At 38.1% G+C, this 17,922-nt stretch overlaps 1 protein-coding gene across 1 annotated transcript; it reads right to left on the bottom strand.

The window, feature by feature from the left end:
- Positions 2,057–4,057, bottom strand: LOC107621993 (RING finger protein ETP1 homolog). Its single transcript, XM_021114573.1, has 4 exons — positions 3,984–4,057; positions 3,819–3,897; positions 2,732–2,785; positions 2,057–2,179 (listed from the first exon to the last, which is right to left on the bottom strand). The coding sequence occupies exons 1-4, from the start codon at positions 4,055–4,057 to the stop codon at positions 2,072–2,074; spliced, it is 315 nt and encodes a 104-aa protein (XP_020970232.1). The 3' UTR covers positions 2,057–2,071.

Raw genomic sequence — 17,922 nt, 5'->3', positions numbered from 1 at the left:
TGTATAAATAGCTTAGGATTTGAAGTTTTAGGAGAGCTTTTCTTTTTAGAGTTTTCTTTAAGAATTTTCATAGTATTCACAGTAGAGAGCTTTTGGGTTTTGAGTTTTGGAGATTCTGAGTCTTGGGGAAGGAGAATTGAATTCTCTTCCTCTTAGTTTTCTTGTTTTAAATTTCATCTACACTCGTCTTGAGTCTTGGGTGTTGAAGAATTGAGGAAATTCTGTCTCAATCTCACCTTGAGATCTCTTTGTTTTTCTTACTGCAACTTCTGGAAATTGAACTTGAATTTACATTCTTACATTGCTCTCTTCTTTAATTTGGCATTTGCTCTCTAAATTTGGATCTAAGAAGGCATTGAGATCTAGACTTAGTTATCTAGTCTCTTGGGTCTTGAGATTTATTGATTTCCATTTTAATTTCCTTGTTTAATTACTACACCAAGTTTATTTTCCTTTTAGTTTTGAGATCCGGTTCAATTAATTACATCAACTACTCTTCATTCTGTTAAGTTTTACTTTTCCCTGTTTAATTCCTGCAGATCCAATTCCCATTCCCCTTTTATTTTTCAAGTCATTTATATTTCTTGCACTTTAAGTTTCTGCAATTTACATTACTTGCACTTTAAGATTTAGCTCTTTTTCTTTTTGTTCCCTTTAATTTCCTGCAAATCACCCACTCCCCTTTACATTCCATGCAATTTAATTCCTGTCAACACAATTTCACACAATCAACACTTGTTTGCTTGACTAATTCAACCACTAAACTAAAGTTGCTCAATCCTTCAATCCTTGTGGGATCGACCTCACTCCCGTGAGTTTTATTACTTGATGCGACCCGGTGCACTTGCCGGTGAGTTTTGTGTCGGATCGTTTTTCGCACATCAGTATCTTGCTAATAATACACGACCCGATATATCATTTGATGTGAATTTACTAGCAAGATATAGTTCCTCTCCAACCAGAACACATTGGAGTGGAGTCAAACAAATCTTTCAATATCTTCATGGAACGGTTGATATGGGATTATTTTATCCCTATGGATCCAAGTCACAATTAGTTGGCTATGCAGATGCTGGATACTTGTCTGATCCACATAAAGGGAGATCTCAAACAGGATACCTATTCACATATGGTGGTACAGCTATATCATGGAGGTCCACGAAACAGATAATAGCAGCAACCTCCTCTAATCATGCTAAAATACTAGCGATACATGAAGCAAGTCGCGAGTGTTTTTGGCTAAGGAGTTTGATCCAATATATCATGTCATCATGTGGACTGATTGATCAGAAGATAGCTCCAACTGTCCTGTTTGAAGATAATACAGCATGTATTGCTCAACTTAAAGGCGGATATATCAAAGGTGATAGAACAAAGCATACTTCTTCCAAATTCTTCTTCACTCATGATCTTCAAAATCAAGGGATAATTGATGTCCAACAGATCCGCTCAAGTGACAATCTGGCAGATTTATTCACAAAGTCACTCCCAAAATCCTCCTTTGAAAGATTGGTACATCATATTGGGATGTGTCGATTTTGACACTACAAGAAAACACGTCTATTGCCACGCTTTTAAAGCGTGGCAAAAAGCTGAAAAAAGCATGGTGATAGCTTTTCGCCACGCTTTTTGAGCTACCGCCACGCTTTTTTCAACCTATTGCCACGCTTTTTGTTTGCCACGCTTTTTTATAATTTGCCACGCTTTTTTACCTTCATCACTACATAATATAAATTTTCAGTCAGTTTCTATTACCAAACCAGTATGCAATTTTTATTACAAGACAAATCAAATAGTAATTACTAACATATATAATTTTTGCTATAATTGTTTTATACATTAATGCTCAAATACAAAATAAATCTCGAGTTCAAAACTCTAATTTCACAACAAGCTTTTCAACTTGAGCAAAAAATACAATGCTATCTAATTCTTCAATTAGCTTACCAAATTTGACAATAATTATACAGATTTACTAAGGTGAGATTTACAAATCTTGGTAGGTTCGTTCCTTCCCTTTTGGCGTTTGAAACATCAGACCTGAAAGCCATCTTAGCAATATCTGTCTGCTCTAGCACTGCAGGAAGAACTTTGTCCACCCCATCATTCGGTGTATAGCCTTCCAGCAATTCTTTAATATCTTCAAGCATTCTTTGTCATCCGAATCATGAAGTATGTTCTAGAAATAAAATAATATAATCTAAGAAAACTATGGGATCAACTCAATCATAATATATATAGTTTGTTCCATTAACATTAACTATTGTTTCTAGTGTAAATGTTTCGGCATGCTATCAAATAAATTATTTATATCAAATATATATTAAAATACAAAAATATATATTGGAAATGAATTCAATAATACATTTATTATACACAAATATACAAAATCTAATCTAATTAATTATACACAAATATACAACACTTCCGAGTTCATTATTTAGCTTTATTATTGCATCAAAAAATCATCACATGGAGGGAATCATTATTTAGCTTTAGCTATAATCCTAAAGCATTTATCATAAACCAAAGCATGCAGGTTCAGTACCCCTAAATTCTAACCACTCCTGTAATTATAATACTTCTAATGATATGTCAGGAACAAGTAGTTTCCAGTCAGCCTTGATGATATAATATAGTCTATAGTTCATACATTCAAAGCAGAGACTGTTTTCCATAGTTATTAAAATATCCCAGAGAATGAGTTTCAGGAGCATCAATGTCAACTTACTTGTCTATGAGTTTCCAACTGAGATGTTAGAAGACGGTTGTATTCATCCAAAATCTGTTTTTGAGAAATAACAATGAATCACTAACCATGTATAGAAATGGAAAATATACTCAAGAACAGTGGTGCTAATAACAATGAAGACTTAGTGTGTTAGAAAATTAAAATGCTATCCTATCAAATGATGATGTGGAACTATGTCTACAAGACAGTATATCTATTAAATATAAAGTGGGTCATGCAAGCAGGCCAGTGTTAATTAATCACAGCGAGCAAGATTATATCAGACCCAGATATGCATATGTTTCTATTTCAGGCTATCTGTCCAAGTTAGCTTCAGCATAAACACAGGACATTCAAGAGTTTATATAGAACAAACATACTTCCAAAACTTCAATACAAAGTGGAAATATAATACTTTTTGCAATTATTATATTAGTAATCACTTTGTCCTCTAACAGATTTCAAGGACTAATGATTTTGTTTTTGGGGTCGGGGGGAGGGGAGATGGGAATCAATTCTAAAAAAATGATAATGTTCTATACTAATGTAGGACAAAATAAGGGTTGCATAGTTTTATTATTTTTGTTTTTTGTTATAATGTCAGAGAAATCTTGATGCATATAAATTTTGATGCATATAATGTTCTATACACAAATCTTGATGCATATAAATTTTTCGTCCAAATGTTCCTCTTCAAGGTGATTTGAATTGATATTTCTACTTAAAATCTAATGCAACAGAATAAACAGAGTAAATATATAAAACCAGAAATAATTTATAGGCAACATTATAATCTTTTCATGTCATTTGCAATAAAACCAGAAATAGCTGTTGGTACCAGAAATTCCCACATAATAATAGCAAATACAACACAGAACAATCAAACTACAAAAGTAGTGTTGAAACTCTATGTTCATATGAGGTCACTTTATTTCTAAAATCATATATGCCGAGATGTAGAAGGCATATAGTAAGCTGCTTCCTTCCTGAAAGTAACATTTTGTGACAATAGAATTGCATAAACCAGCCAAAATAAGAACTTCAATACAAAGTAAAAACAAGATGAAGGAATGAAAAACCTGCTTACCGGGCAAGACAAGTATGTCCACTTTGAAACACAAGGGCATTGAAAGGAGTGATCGCAAAGTGTAGTGAGTATTCCACTTCTATCCGGAACATAAAAATGTTGCACAATTAACCAAAAAATTATAACATGTGCTTTAACAATAGGACAAGTTGTGGAGGAAATTACCTTTGGAACTGCATTCTGTTGTCCTTCTGAGCACTAATCAAAAGAACCTTCTGAGCACAAATAAAAAACCCCATAACATGAAAAAGGATAAAAATTCAAAGGGGGGAAGAAAAATAGAGAAAGAAAGAAGACACACCCTACAACAAGGCGACAAGAGAAAGAAAGAAAGAAAGAAAGAGAAAAATTAAAGAGGGAGTAGAGTAGAATAATAATAGAAGGGGAGAGAAAGAAAGAGGAAAAAAGGAAACAGAAAAAAAGGAACAAGAATGGAAGAGGAAGTTAGGGGGTGTTGGAAGTGGCTGATCTCACAGGCCTGAAAATCCTTACAACAACCCCAATTGGCTTCTATTTCTATCTATTGCACTAGATCTATGTATCTAACAAACCAAGAGCTAAGAAAAATTATCATAAGCAGAAAGAAAAACATAAAAATATATATAAACATAAATTAAAAAAAAAAGGGCCCATATAGAAAGGAAAAAGTCAAAATAAGAAGTAAAGAAAGGCAAGTGGAACTTCTTGTTTGCAGAACCAAAGAGATACAAAGAGGAAAAATAAATTTGGTGCAATTTTTATTCTCTATTTTACTGTTATTTTTTTCTTTATTCATCCAAAGTTTGAAAAGATTACTTGCTGCAGACATCCCACTTGCGAACTCCAATGAGCTTGGCATGAAGCACCTGCTGCACATCTCTTCCGTTCAAATAATTTGTAACTTTGTCATCTACGCACACATCGATGCTCTCATTTTCTTTCTGTTTGGCCATAGGAAGGGAAAAAAAACTCAAGTAAAAAGGAACAAAAAAAACTCAAGTAAAAAAAACTCAAGTAAAAAGGGAATCTGATATTAATCCGTGAGACCAAAAAAACTCAGCCCTTGAATTGAAGTCAGTGGCATATTCTACAAGTGGATTACCCAACTGCAATAATGCAAAGAGACCCTTTAAGCATTAATATTATTAGCAATATCTAAGAATGAAAGGCAGAAAGAAGCATAGTTTATAAATGTATTTGGTAAATAAATTGTATATTGCTTACAGCTTTGCCTTTCAGATTGAATATCTTCTCTTTTTTGTAAATAAAGGGCTCCTGACATGGATTCATTTGCTCCTGGAAAAGCCATCTTCTTTATTTCACCTATACCTACCCTAAAAAATCACACTACAAAATCTTCTCAACAATATGAAGAAAAATTCTGGTCTTGATCAGCTTCCAGATGGTGTTTGTGTTAGGGAATAATCTGAAAAGGAAAAGACAATGAAATATTGAAACTTTTGGGGAATCTATCTATCTCATTGCAGCATATTTTTTCAACTTAGTTCACAACATTTATATTGTTAGCTTCTAAAATAGTTTCATTTGCTTCTAATATTATAGCATAGTATGCACTCTATGTCAAAGAACAATTTCAATAGCTACACGCTGGATAAAACTAAGTTCAATTCAGCATACTGTAGCGATTTTCCATTCCATCATTCCTACACATGTCAAATAATGATTTTGGGATTTCAACAAAAGAAATATTCAAGGAAAGCAACAAACGTTTAAGGAGAAGAAACGGTACCTGATGAAGAGGAGGCGGTGGAGATGGTGGAGGTAGGGCCCGCACCAGCGAATGAGGTCATCGAAGGAGATGTGATTGGGAACGGTGAGAATGAAGACAAGAGAAGAGCGAGAGCTAGGGCTTGGGATCGAGGAGTGAGAGGAGCTCCGGAACAAGTGGAGAACCCCTCTTCGCTCCCTAAATTTAGGGCTCGAATCTTCATCATTCTCGGAGAAAATGGATTTAGGGTACAAAGGCTGCTCCGAGTCGACCGTGTGAACTCGGAGAAAGTCACCACCAGAGAGACTTGCGACGAGGGAGTCACCACCAAAGAGAATCACCACCGAAGAAGCAGCGATGGTGGGAGTGCCGGAAGAGAGATTGACAACGGAGGCATCGCGAGCGCCGGCGATGTTCTTTGGAGGGCTGGAGTTCTTCGCAAAGTGCTGGGGTGAGGACTGGGGTTCTTCAAAGCTTTTAGGGTTCTGGCCTTCTGGGTTCTTTGAAGAGAAAGGGGGGTTTTGAATGATGAAGGAGATAAGCAGCGTTTTGATTGAGGAAGTAAAACGGAGCGTTTTATTTTGTATGAGGACCTTTTGGCCACGCTTTTAAAGCGTGCCAAAAGAGTACCATGATATATGGCCACGTTTTTTAAGCGTGGCTGTAATGAAACCCTCTCGCCACACTTTTAAACCGTCCCTGTTTCTCTCTATGGCCACGCTTTTGAAGCGTGGCAGAAAAAACCTTTTGGCCACGCTTTTAAAGCGTGCCAAAAGAGTACTAGGATATGGCCACGTTTTATAAGCGTGGCCGTAATGAAACCCTGTCGCCACGCTTTTAAAATGTCCCTCTTTCTCTCTATGGCCACGCTTTTGAAGCGTGGTAGAAAAAAAGGTGGCCATTTCTCTAATCAATTGCCACCCTTCCAAAAGCGTGGCCGTTGATCCTTTTCGCCACGTTTTTGAAGCGTGGCAAGAAAAAACGTGGCCAAATCTCTATTCAATCGCCACCCTCACAAAAGCGTGGCAAAAAAAAAGCGTGGCCATAGGCCTTTTTTCTTGTAGTGCGAGATGTTAAATGATATCGATAAGAGGGGGAGACTGTACTCTTTTTTCCTTGGTCAGGTTTCTTTCCCATTGGATTTTTCTTGACAAAATTTTTAATGAGGCAGTCCCTATCACAAAGGATATTGTACTTCTTTTCCTTCACTAAAGTTTTTTCCCGCTGGATTTTTCGTTAGTAAGGTTTTAATGAGGTAATAATCCTAAATGGTCATCTAAGAGGGAGTGTTAAGATAAGTATATGATGTGGATGACCATTAATATGGGCGGCAGAAATTTTCAAGGAAAAAACTTAAGATTCTTATGAAGACTAGCTTTTAATAAAGATTGAAAAAGATAACCTTGTACAAGTATAAATAAGGCTATATAGCCGGAGAGATTTGACACAATAATATTAATAACAATTCTTTCTCTTTTTCTCTCATTATATTTCTTTATTGTGGAGACTATACTATTTGAACTATAATATTATTATTATTTTATTTTAATAATGTTATTTTTTTTATAAAATATGGGAAGAGTAATATTAAAAATATAACTCTCTATTATGCCGATGTTTTAACAGGTCCCTTTTTTACATTCTTCTACGAACCGTGGAGTTTATAATATTCGATGGTTCAAAAACATTGGTTTTTAAACGATTTTAAGTTCGTATAGCTTAGGTTCTTAATTTACGATAATGCAGTGCAAGGGTGCAAGTGCAACATCCAAAATTCCAAATCGTAGTTGCGAGTTTGGTGCGTGATGATGTTTTCGGTTTTCTTTTGTCTTTATTAAACATACGAATTTTCAACACGGTTAATGCAAAATAATGTTGAATAGAATGCATTCTCACTGTCATCAACACCTCCAATACCAATTAGAATAAGCACAATCACCAACTCGCATTCCCTGCGTGGACACCTCATTCAATTCGTTATTATTGGTTTGAAATTGAAGAATGTCCTTTTGCTGTATTTATTTTTTATTTTTATTTTTTATTTTTATTTTTTTAACAAAAGATCGGCAGTTTTATTTCTTCACGTGGCAGAAACAAGTTATGGTCCCAAACAACAGCTGTTTCGCTACATTAGAGTGGAGAAACCTCATCAATTGCTAAGTACATTATTATCATAGGGAAATATTACAGAAGAAGAGTAACGTGGACAAACACATGAAGCAATATAATGGAAAATTGAATCTGGCACCCGTTATACTCAAAGGCGAGGAATCATCAATGATGACCATTATATCTGATCCTTTCAGTGTTGCTTCACAAGTACGCAATCACAGAATTTCTAAATGAACTAACAAGCATTTCAGCTAATAGATACCCGTTTATGTATTTGAATTTTGAAGAAATAATTAGTTTATTTAAACGATAATACTAAAAACAAAATATAAAGTTACCATATATAACATAATATCTGTTCCTGTCTAAAACGGGTTTTTGAGATATAGTTCGGTCGCATTGAATGGTGCTCCTAGATGAGGTACGTTGTGCTACAAGCTTTCCGTTGATCTAAACCGTATTTGAGACCTACAAAAAAGACATTGACGCCCAAATCAACATTTAGCTAAAGAATGAATGGTATACGAATCCCCACAATTCGTACAATTGAACCAGTGATGCACGGAAACTTGTCTCTCAACAGATTTTCCTCGACAAGTATACCGAATTGTCGTCAAGTAAAAACTCACAATAGAGTGAGGTCGAATCCCACAGGGATTGATTGGTCAAGCAACTTTAATTAGAGGAATGTTCTAGTTGAGCTAAGCAGAGTTTGATTTGAGAATTGCAGGAAATTAAATGGCGGGAAAGTAAATGGCAGAAAATGTAAATGCTGGAAATAAAGAGCTGAATATAAATGACGGAAAGTAAATTGCAGAATCTTAAATGGGGAATGGGGAATTTAATTAGCATAAAAGTAAATGGCAGAAAGTAAAGAGAATGAGTAAGATCAGAAATCGGGGATTCATTGGGCTTAGGAGATGTTGCATTCTCCGAATCAAGTTCATTTTCATCTCTTCCTCAATCAATGCATTCATTGATCTCCTTGGCAATGTTAAGTGATTGTTCCAATTCCTTGGTAATTCAATCTCTCAAATCTTGATCAATAGCCAATTCCTTGGTCTAATTGCTCATGAGAAGAGATGAAGTATGGTCACTGATTGTACCACATGTATTTCCAAATCAAAGTATTGGGAGAATTATATGTAACCATATCCGCCCAACCCCCAATTTGGTCCAACATGAGAAAGCATTTCTAGCATGATCCCTTTATTCCTCTTCCAAGGTTTCGAAGAGATCCAAGTATGAATAGCTTCTTTTCCAAGACAACTACCCAATTGGATGAAGATTGAAAGCTTTCTAGTAAAATCAAGAGAAAAGAAAGAAGAAGAATAATGAAAACTATTATTGATCCATCAAATTACAACAGAGCTCCCTAACCCAATGAAAGGGGTTTAGTTGTTCATGGCTCTGGGAATGGAAAACAAAGATGGAGAATGCATTCTGAAAGTAAAACTAGAAGTTGCAGAGAAAGTAAAATTATACAGAGAGTAGTCCTCTCAATCCAAAAGGCTTTCTCTCTAGTTCAAAACTACTCCTATTTATACTACTCTTCTGATCTTTTAGTTGGCTCTTCAAGTCTTGGATATGGGCCTTTGGATCTTGAGTTGAAGCAGTTATCATCTTTAGTGGGCTCAGCTTCACTTGCAGAGAAAGTGTGCAGTAGGCATGGACTTTAGCTTAGGGCGTTAGTGGTGTTAACGTTAAGTGAAAATGTGGGGTCGATAACGTTAGTGACAATCACCTTTTTCACTAACGTTCCTAACCCAAAATGGTCCACGTTAACTTCAACGTTAGTGGCACTAACGTGACCACTAACGTTGCCTCTTGGCCTTTCACAAACATTACTAGGGTTTACCTTTCCCAATAACGTTGAGAGTACCCCTTTCTCCTTACGTTAGAGTTCATGTTAGTATAGTTAACGTGACCTTTAACGTAGGCTTGCCAAACCTTCGAGAGCGTTAGTGACACCTACCTTTTTCACTAACGCTCCAAAACGCCCCTTTCCCACGTTAGTGCCTCACGTTAATTACATTAACGTGACCACTAATGTGGTGTTGATTGCCATCTCCAACGTTAGTGACAAAGGTGAGTGTCACTAACGTTGGCGATTCCTCGCTCCTTCCACGTTAGAGTTCACGTTAACTGAGTTAACGTGACTCTTAACGTGGCCAATTGCCCTTTTGGAGCGTTAGTGGCACTCACTTTTACCACTAACGCTTGGAGCTTCCTTTTCCTCCACGTTAACTACCACGTTAATGTAGTTAACGTGGTAATTAACGTGGGCTATGATGGCTGCGAAGACGTTATTGGCGATCACTTTTCTCATTAACGTTGCAAGCTAGCTCCCATTCCACGTTAGTGGTCACGTTAGTTAGACTAACGTGGCTTTTCCTTGCTTCCTTTGTCCTGAAATCAAGCAAATAAAGTGCATCAAAGCTCTAATCCAAGTTATGAGTCATGCATCGTCCAATTTGTCATTAAATTCATGCATAATTCTCATGAAATCATATAAAATTCACAATGTTTGCTTGAATCAAGATGTAACTGAAATCCTACCGAAAACTTGCTTATTTCCTAAGAAAATGCATGAAACTACCCTAAAACAGTAAAGAAAAGGTCAGTGAAACTGACCGAAATGCCCTGGCATCACAACACCAAACTTAAAGCTTGCTTGTCCCTAAGCAAGTACTGAAACATGAGAATGATGAATGAAATGACAAGAGGAATGAATCATTATTGTGGAAGTCATGTCCTTGGTTTTATGGGGTTTCATGCATAGCAACTTAGGTTCATTCCTTTATTGGCTTTCAGACCTTTATCATGTCCTGAAATACTCACTTGATTGCACCCTTTGAGACTTTTATTTATTGATCCCTTTGTCTTTTCAAGGTTTATTGAATCCTTAGGTTAAGTGCTCTGTGAGGGGGCGACTCTTTAAAATAAGCTTTCAGCCAACACTCCCGAACCAGTTGGTTCAAGGTGCTAGGTGTTGAAACACCCCTAAGGACTTACTCCCTCAAGTCTCTCTCCCCATACATACACACCACAGGCACATGGTTTGTTATTTTCTTTCCTTGAGGCCTTGGTGTCCAGCACCTCTTTGGGTTACTAAATGTTCTGTAGCAAGGTTGCTCTTGATAGTGGATTTTCAGTTGATAATCCCGGGTTAGTTAACCCAAGTTACCAAGTGATGATGCACTCCTAAGAACTTATTCATCCAAGCAGATCCTTGGTACAAGAGCACCACAGACACATCCCTCAAGATTCAAGCCCTTGGTGCTTAGCCTTATTTCTTATTACTTTTCTTTCTTTTTCAACTTTTATTGTTCTTTTCCTTTTTCTTATTAGGATCTTGTTATTTAGCTAGTCTCATAGTGTGTGTTTCAAGCATATGACTTCAGGACAGATAGTTGCCTTCCTACCTTGTTGGTGAACCAACTTAGCTAAGTGATTACTACACCACAAGCTTAAGAACCTACTCCACAGTTGATCATCACTCTGGTCTTTCATAACATCTCTTTTTATTTGACTCAAGGGACAAGCATACAAGTAAGCAAGGTGAAAATGAAGACAGGTAACTTGAACCAGTAAGCATAGACCTAAGCAATAAAAATACTAAAGACAGAATTGAAAATTCCTAAGCTACTATGGAAGCATGTTCTATCTCATACATGATTTTCCTTATTTAAAACTTGAAAAAGATGGGATAATGAGGGAACTCCACCACCTTTTACTCATGGGATTGCTCATGCTCTCCCTCTTGTTTGTCCTCTTTGTGTTTTTCTTGAGTGCTTGAACTCCCACTTCCCTTTCCTTTTCCAATCAACTTTTTTCAGAAGCCAGCATCTTCCATCTTCTTTTTCAATGTTTCCTTCTGCTGTTTCACCTTCCTTTCCTCTTGTTCTGTTAGATTTTTTAGACTACATCATACCTAGGGATTGCAGAGTGCAGATTATGCATACGACCAGACATATAGTTCAACTTGGCTTGAGTGTTTATGTTGAACTCCTCCCTATGTAGTTGCCGTCCTTCATTAAGTACGCTGAACTCATTGAATGCCTTCGTCTGAGCTAGCTGACGTTGGTTGAGTTCTTGAAGGTGTTTGTCTTGACGCTCTTGCCTTTCAGTCACTTGATTGATGGCTTGAGTGAGCTGGGAGTAATGTTCCATTTGCTGTTTCTGCCACTCCCATTGTTGATTCATCCAATTAGAAAGGAGTTCTTCTTGACGATCCATCCTTTGGGATTGAATGTGTAGTTGTTGCTCTTGCCCTTCCATATATCTCCTTGCCAAGTCCTCAATGGCTCCTTGAATGTGACCCATATTTATATTGGTTGGATCATAGTACTCTTCTTGCTGGTATTCTTTCTGATGAGATTCTTATTAGTGAGGTCCTTCTTGTGATGTTCTTTTCCCTATCTGAGGCCTTCTTTGTTGTTGGGCGGGTGCCACATAAGTTATACGTTGGAGCGTAACCATCCTTCCAGGGTTTACCCAAGTTGGATTGCTGTCCTCGAAGACTACCTTGGCTTTTGTACACAGCCTAAGGATGGTGCTGGGGTACCAAAGTCTAGCACCTGGATCATTCTTCTCAGCTGATTCTTGAATCCCCTCAGCTATAATTTCGTGCACATCGATGTCTCCACCCTTTATTAAGCAATGTACCATAGTAGCTCGAGTAATGTTGACCTCAGAATTGTTTGCGGCTGGGAGGATAGATCTCCTCACGAGCTCAAACCATCCCTTGGCTTCCGAGATGAGGTCTCCTCTCTTGATGAACTTGGGTTTCCCCTGAGGATCTCGTACCCAATCAGCTCCTTACACGCAAATATCTTGTACAATCTGGTCATGATTGGGGCTGCCATCTATTCTGGAGTGATAGTTTTCTTCTGCAAATGGTATGGCCCGTAGCTTTAACGCCCTCATGATGCTCATGGGGCTGAAGTCCACGGTTACCCCTCTCACGAAGCTTATATAGGAGTCATCTGCCTTATCATACCTGACTGCATTTGCATAAAACTCTCTTACAAGAGTTGCATTTACTTTTATGACTGGATCAATAAGGAGCTCCCATCTCCTCTTTTCCACCTTCTCTGTGATTTCGGGGCACTCAATTTTTCTGACTCGAAAGCCTAGCTCATATATGATCTACTTATCAACCATCCACCCATATTACAATGCATGGTGAAAGGTTCTAAATTTCTTCTCATCGAAAGGGCGTTGCTCCATAGGCTCCTTCCCTTTTCCTCTCTTAGAGCTTGATGATGCCATAAGTGATTTTTGATATGTGAAGGTGTAAAGGGTGTGGATAATGGGCTTCGGCCGGTTAAGATGGGGTGTAGTGAAGGGAGTGAGTGAGAGTGTTTTTGATGGGGTAAGAGGTGTTGGGTTTCGAAAGTTAGAAGTACAAAGAATGAGAATTTGGGATGTGGAAGGGGTATGGAATAAGAACCACTTTATATAGGGAGATGATGAGTGAATAAAAGGTGTGGATTGATGGAGTGGTTGTATAATGAACGGATGGGGTTCAACATAGGATGAGCACAAGGATCATCAACTTTATGAAGGAGGTTGGTTCGATTTCCAAGCGTGTCACTCTTCTAATGTTGCATGGCAACATTTCCCAATGCATCCCCCTTGAAAACACGTGTATAGTACTCTCCTTTTGTGGTGGCCGAATCCTCCTTCTTCAATTGTCCAGTCAATTTTTTCCAATCCTCCTCTCATTTCTCCTACAAGATAAAATAACAAAATTAATAAGATTGAAAGTTGGCGGCAAATATTGGAAAAGTGGGATAACTACTTTTCAAAAAGAAGAAAAACAAAAAAATTTTTTTTGTTTGTTTTTGTTTTTAACTAACTAAGTGCTATTCATGAATGCAAACCAACTGACTAATTAATTGCCCATATCTACAATATTGGTGACACCAAACTTAGTTTGTGGTCATGTGGTGTAAAAAGAATTGTTCAAGGTGCTAAGAGTGACATGCTATGAGTTGCATTCATGTTCTCTTAGTGTGCCTTGAACACCAAACTTGTTCTCCACTATATATTGCATAAAAGGATTCATTCAAGGATATGTCAAAGCTGATTTGGAATTCATGAACCTTGCATTATTAATTACTTTAAAAGCATATAAAACATGGGTTGCCTCCCATGAAGCGCTTCTTTAGCGTCAATAGCTTGACGTTCTGCCCTTTGTCAGGGTGGTTGGTAATGCTTCAGATCTTCCCCTCTTGCAGTAAACTTATATCCATTGGCTTCATCAAGGATCTCTACATGTTCTAGGGAGAGAACTTTGTTGATGGTGAAAACCTTAGGTAGCTGAGATGGGATGGTGGGGAGATGAGGTGGGATATCTAGGAAGTAAGCTGAGATCACTTTATCCCCTGGAGAGAAATTCTCTGTAGGGATCTTCTTGTTTCTCCACCTCCTTGGTGCCTTCTTCTTTGTTCCTTTTGATGTTGCCCTGCTCTTTGTGACTTCTTCTTTCAAGAAAATTTTGTTGCTGGTCTCATATGACTCTGGTGGTTTAGGTTCCTCCTGATCTTCCTTGGGCTGTGACAACCAAAGGGGTTCCCAGGTGTACAACTTGTGCTTCAATGCTTGTTTCTTCCACCAGTGCTTTGTCGTGCTCTCCCCTTGGTTCCTTGCTTTTCTGATCTGTTTCTTGTGAGGGTTTGAAGACATTGAATGCGAGTTGTTCGTCATGTATCCTCAATATTAGCTCTCCTCACTCCACATCTATGAGCGCTCTGGCTATAGCTAGGAATGGTCTTTCCAATATGATTGGGTGAAGGTGACTCTCTTCCATTTCTACTATGACAAAGTCTGTGGGAAGGAAATAGTTCGCAACCTTCACTAACACGTTTTCCACCACTCCTACTGCTTGTTTTTGAGTTTTGCCAGCCAGCCTGATGACTACATCTGTGGGCATTAGCTCATTGATCTGCAGCTTCTTCATAAGGGATAAAGACATTAAGTTAATGCTTGCTCCCAGATCACAGAATCCCTTATCAAACATTGTTTCTCCTATGGCACAGGGGATGTGAAAACTCCCTGGGTCCTTCCTTTTTGTAGGCATCTCTGGTTGAATGAGGGCACTGCACTCCTTATTCATCACTATTGTTTGCCCTCCTTTGAGTGAGCTTTTCCTGGTCAGCAGCTCCTTTATATACTTAATGTATGAGGGCATTTGTTGGAGGGCCTTGATGAATGGTATGTTTACATGGAGAGATGCAAACATGTCAAGAAACCTTGAGTATATTCTCTTTTCTACACCACCCTTGAGTCTTTGGGGAAAAGGTGCATAGAGTCTCAGCAGCTCCTTCTGCGAAATTTTGGTTTCTTGGTGATCCTCTTCCTGTTTCTCTGCTGATGTATCTCCAGGTTGTTCTAATGATTTGTTCGGCTCTTCCTCAGTCCCCTTATCACTTATAGTGACCATCTTGCAATCTTCCCATCTGACCTTCTTTGCTTCACATATCAGTAGGTTTGGGAATCTTCTCAGAGAGGTATCCCACTTGAAATTCCAGCCTCTTGATGGTGTCTCCCTGGTTTTTGATATTGGCTCGCACCTCCTCCTTGAACACTTTGTTATCTTGGATTTTCTTACATATGCCTTCAAGTAGAGTCTCAATCCTTGATAGTCTTTCTTCCGATGATGGTGAGTTGAGATTGGAGGGATGAGAAGGGCCATTTTGGCTTTGGTATGGATGTTGAGGTGTGTTGTTAGGTGGGTGCTGATATGATCTCTGTGTGACATAAGAAAGACCTTCATAGAAAATGTGTAGCTGCACCCATTCATTGAACATATCTGGTGGGCACCTTCTTGTCAAGTCTTTAAATCTCTCCCATGCTTCGTAGAGAGTCTCACCATCCTGTTGCCTGAAAGTTTGAACTTCAGCTCTCAACCTGTTAATTCTTTGAGGAGGATAGAATCTCGCCAAGAACTTGTTCACCACATCTTCCCAGGTTGTTAAGCTCTCTTTCGGGAAGGATTCCAGCCATTTAGATGCCTTGTCCTTGAGTGAGAAGAGGAATAGAAGTAGTTTGTAGGTGTCAGGATGAACACCATTAGACTTCACAGTATCATATATCCTCAGGAAGGTGGTTAGATGTTGATTGGGATCTTCTTGAACACTTCCTCCGAATGAACAGTTGTTCTGAACAAGGGTGATGAGCTGTGGCTTTAGTTCAAAGTTGTTGGCATGTATGGTTGGCTTTTGGATGCTACTTCCACAGTTTCCTGGGTTTGGATTGATGTAAGATCCCAGAACTCTTCTCTCTTGCCCAGCATGATGCACTGGGCCTTTTCTGCCATGGTTGTGAGCCTCTTCTTCATGATAGTTTTCCATATTCTCATCCATGTCTGGTTCAAAATACTCCTCCTCTTCCTTAGCACTAATGACTCTCTTTCCTCTTGCTTCCCTCCTCAATCTAAGAAAGGTCCTCTCAGGTTCAGAATCAAAGGAAGTTGAAGCCCTGCTTCTTCTACCTGTCATACAACCCACAAGTCACAAGCAAGAAAGATAGATGCAGACAGTATTCTCTGCAGAAATGCTGTTAGTGTGAGTGATGCAATATATCAAATAGTTAGTGGGTCAGTAAACTAAATAGTAAAAAAAAAATGCAGATAACACCACAAACGGGTAAGGGGTAAAGGGAAGGAAATAACTAAGACTGAAAGTAAATTACTCAAATGAAATTAAATCAAACAAAAGAAAAAAAATGCTCAATCTAGTTATCCACCAATTTAATCATTGTTGATGCAAAATCAATACCCGGCAACGGCACCATAAACTTGATACACGGAAACTTGTCTCTCAACAGATTTTCCTCCGCAAGTATACCGAATTGTCGTCAAGTAAAAACTCACAATAGAGTGAGGTTGAATCCCACAGGGATTGATTGGTCAAGCAACTTTAATTGGAGGAATGTTCTAGTTGAGCTAAGCAGAGTTTGATTTGAGAATTGCAGGAAATTAAATGGCGGGAAAGTAAATGGCAGAAAATGTAAATGCTGGAAATAAAGAGCTGAATATAAACGACGGAAAGTAAATTGCAGAATCTTAAATGGGGAATGGGGAATTTAGCATGAAAGTAAATGGCAGAAAGTAAAGAGAATGGGTAAGATCAGAAATGGGGGATTCATTGGGCTTAGGAGATGTTGCATTCTCCGGATCAAGTTCATTTTCATCTCTTCCTCAATCAATGCATTCATTGATCTCCTTGGCAATGTTAAGTGATTGAATTCCAATTCCTTGGTAATTCAATCTCTTAAATCTTGATCAATAGCCAATTCCTTGGTCTAATTGCTCATGAGAAGAGATGAAGTATGGTCACTGATTGTACCACATGTATTTCCAAATTAAAGTATTGGGAGAATTATATGTCACCATATCCGCCCAACCCCCAATTTGGTCCAACATGAGAGCATTTCTAGCATGATCCCTTCATTCCTCTTCTAAGGTTCCAAAGAGATCCAAGTATGAATAGCTTCTTTTCCAAGACAACTACCCAATTGGATGAAGATTGAAAGCTTTCTAGTAAAATTAAGAGAAAAGAAAGAAGAAGAATAATGAAAACTATTATTGATCCATCAAATTACAACAGAGCTCCCTAACCCAATGAAAGGGGTTTAGTTGTTCATGGCTCTGGGAATGGAAAATAAAGATGGAGAATGCATTCTGAAAGTAAAACTAGAAGTTGCAGAGAAAGTAAAATTATACAGAGAGTAGTCCTCTCAATCCAAAAGGCTTTCTCTCTAGTTCAAAACTACTCCTATTTATCTACTCTTCTGATCTTCTAGTTGGCTCTTCAAGTCTTGGATATGGGCCTTTGGATCTTGAGTTGAAGCAGTTATCATCTTTAGTGGGCTCAGCTTCACTTGCAGAGAAAGTGTGCAGTAGACATGGACTTTAGCTTAGGGCGTTAGTGGTGTTAACGTTAAGTGAAAATGTGGGGTCGAGAACGTTAGTGACAATCACCTTTTTCACTAACGTTCCTAACCCAAAATGGTCCACGTTAACTTCAACATTAGTGGCACTAATGTGATCACTAACATTGCCTCTTGGCCTTTCGCAAACGTTACTGGGGTTTACCTTTCCCAATAATGTTGAGAGTACCCCTTTCTCCTTACGCTAGAGTTCACGTTAGTATAATTAACGTGACCTTTAACGTAGGCTTGCCAAACCTTCGAGAGCGTTAGTGACACCTACCTTTTTAACTAACGCTCCAAAATGCCCCTTTCCCACGTTAGTGCCTCACGTTAATTACATTA

The sequence above is a fragment of the Arachis ipaensis genome, chromosome B10 (assembly GCF_000816755.2).
Source record: "Arachis ipaensis cultivar K30076 chromosome B10, Araip1.1, whole genome shotgun sequence".
In the NCBI taxonomy this organism is placed as follows: Eukaryota; Viridiplantae; Streptophyta; class Magnoliopsida; order Fabales; family Fabaceae; genus Arachis; species Arachis ipaensis.
This window is presented reverse-complemented; position numbering and strand designations above follow the sequence as displayed.

Coding starts and splice junctions, on each gene's coding strand:
- LOC107621993 (XM_021114573.1), bottom strand. CDS start 4,057: ATGGGGTTTTTTATTTGTGCTCAGAAGGTTCTTTTGATTAGTGCTCAG. Junction 3,898..3,983: donor AACAGAATGCAGTTCCAAAG/GTAATTTCCTCC, acceptor TGTTCCGGATAG/AAGTGGAATACTCACTACAC. Junction 2,180..2,731: donor AGTTGGAAACTCATAGACAA/GTAAGTTGACAT, acceptor TTTTATTTCTAG/AACATACTTCATGATTCGGA.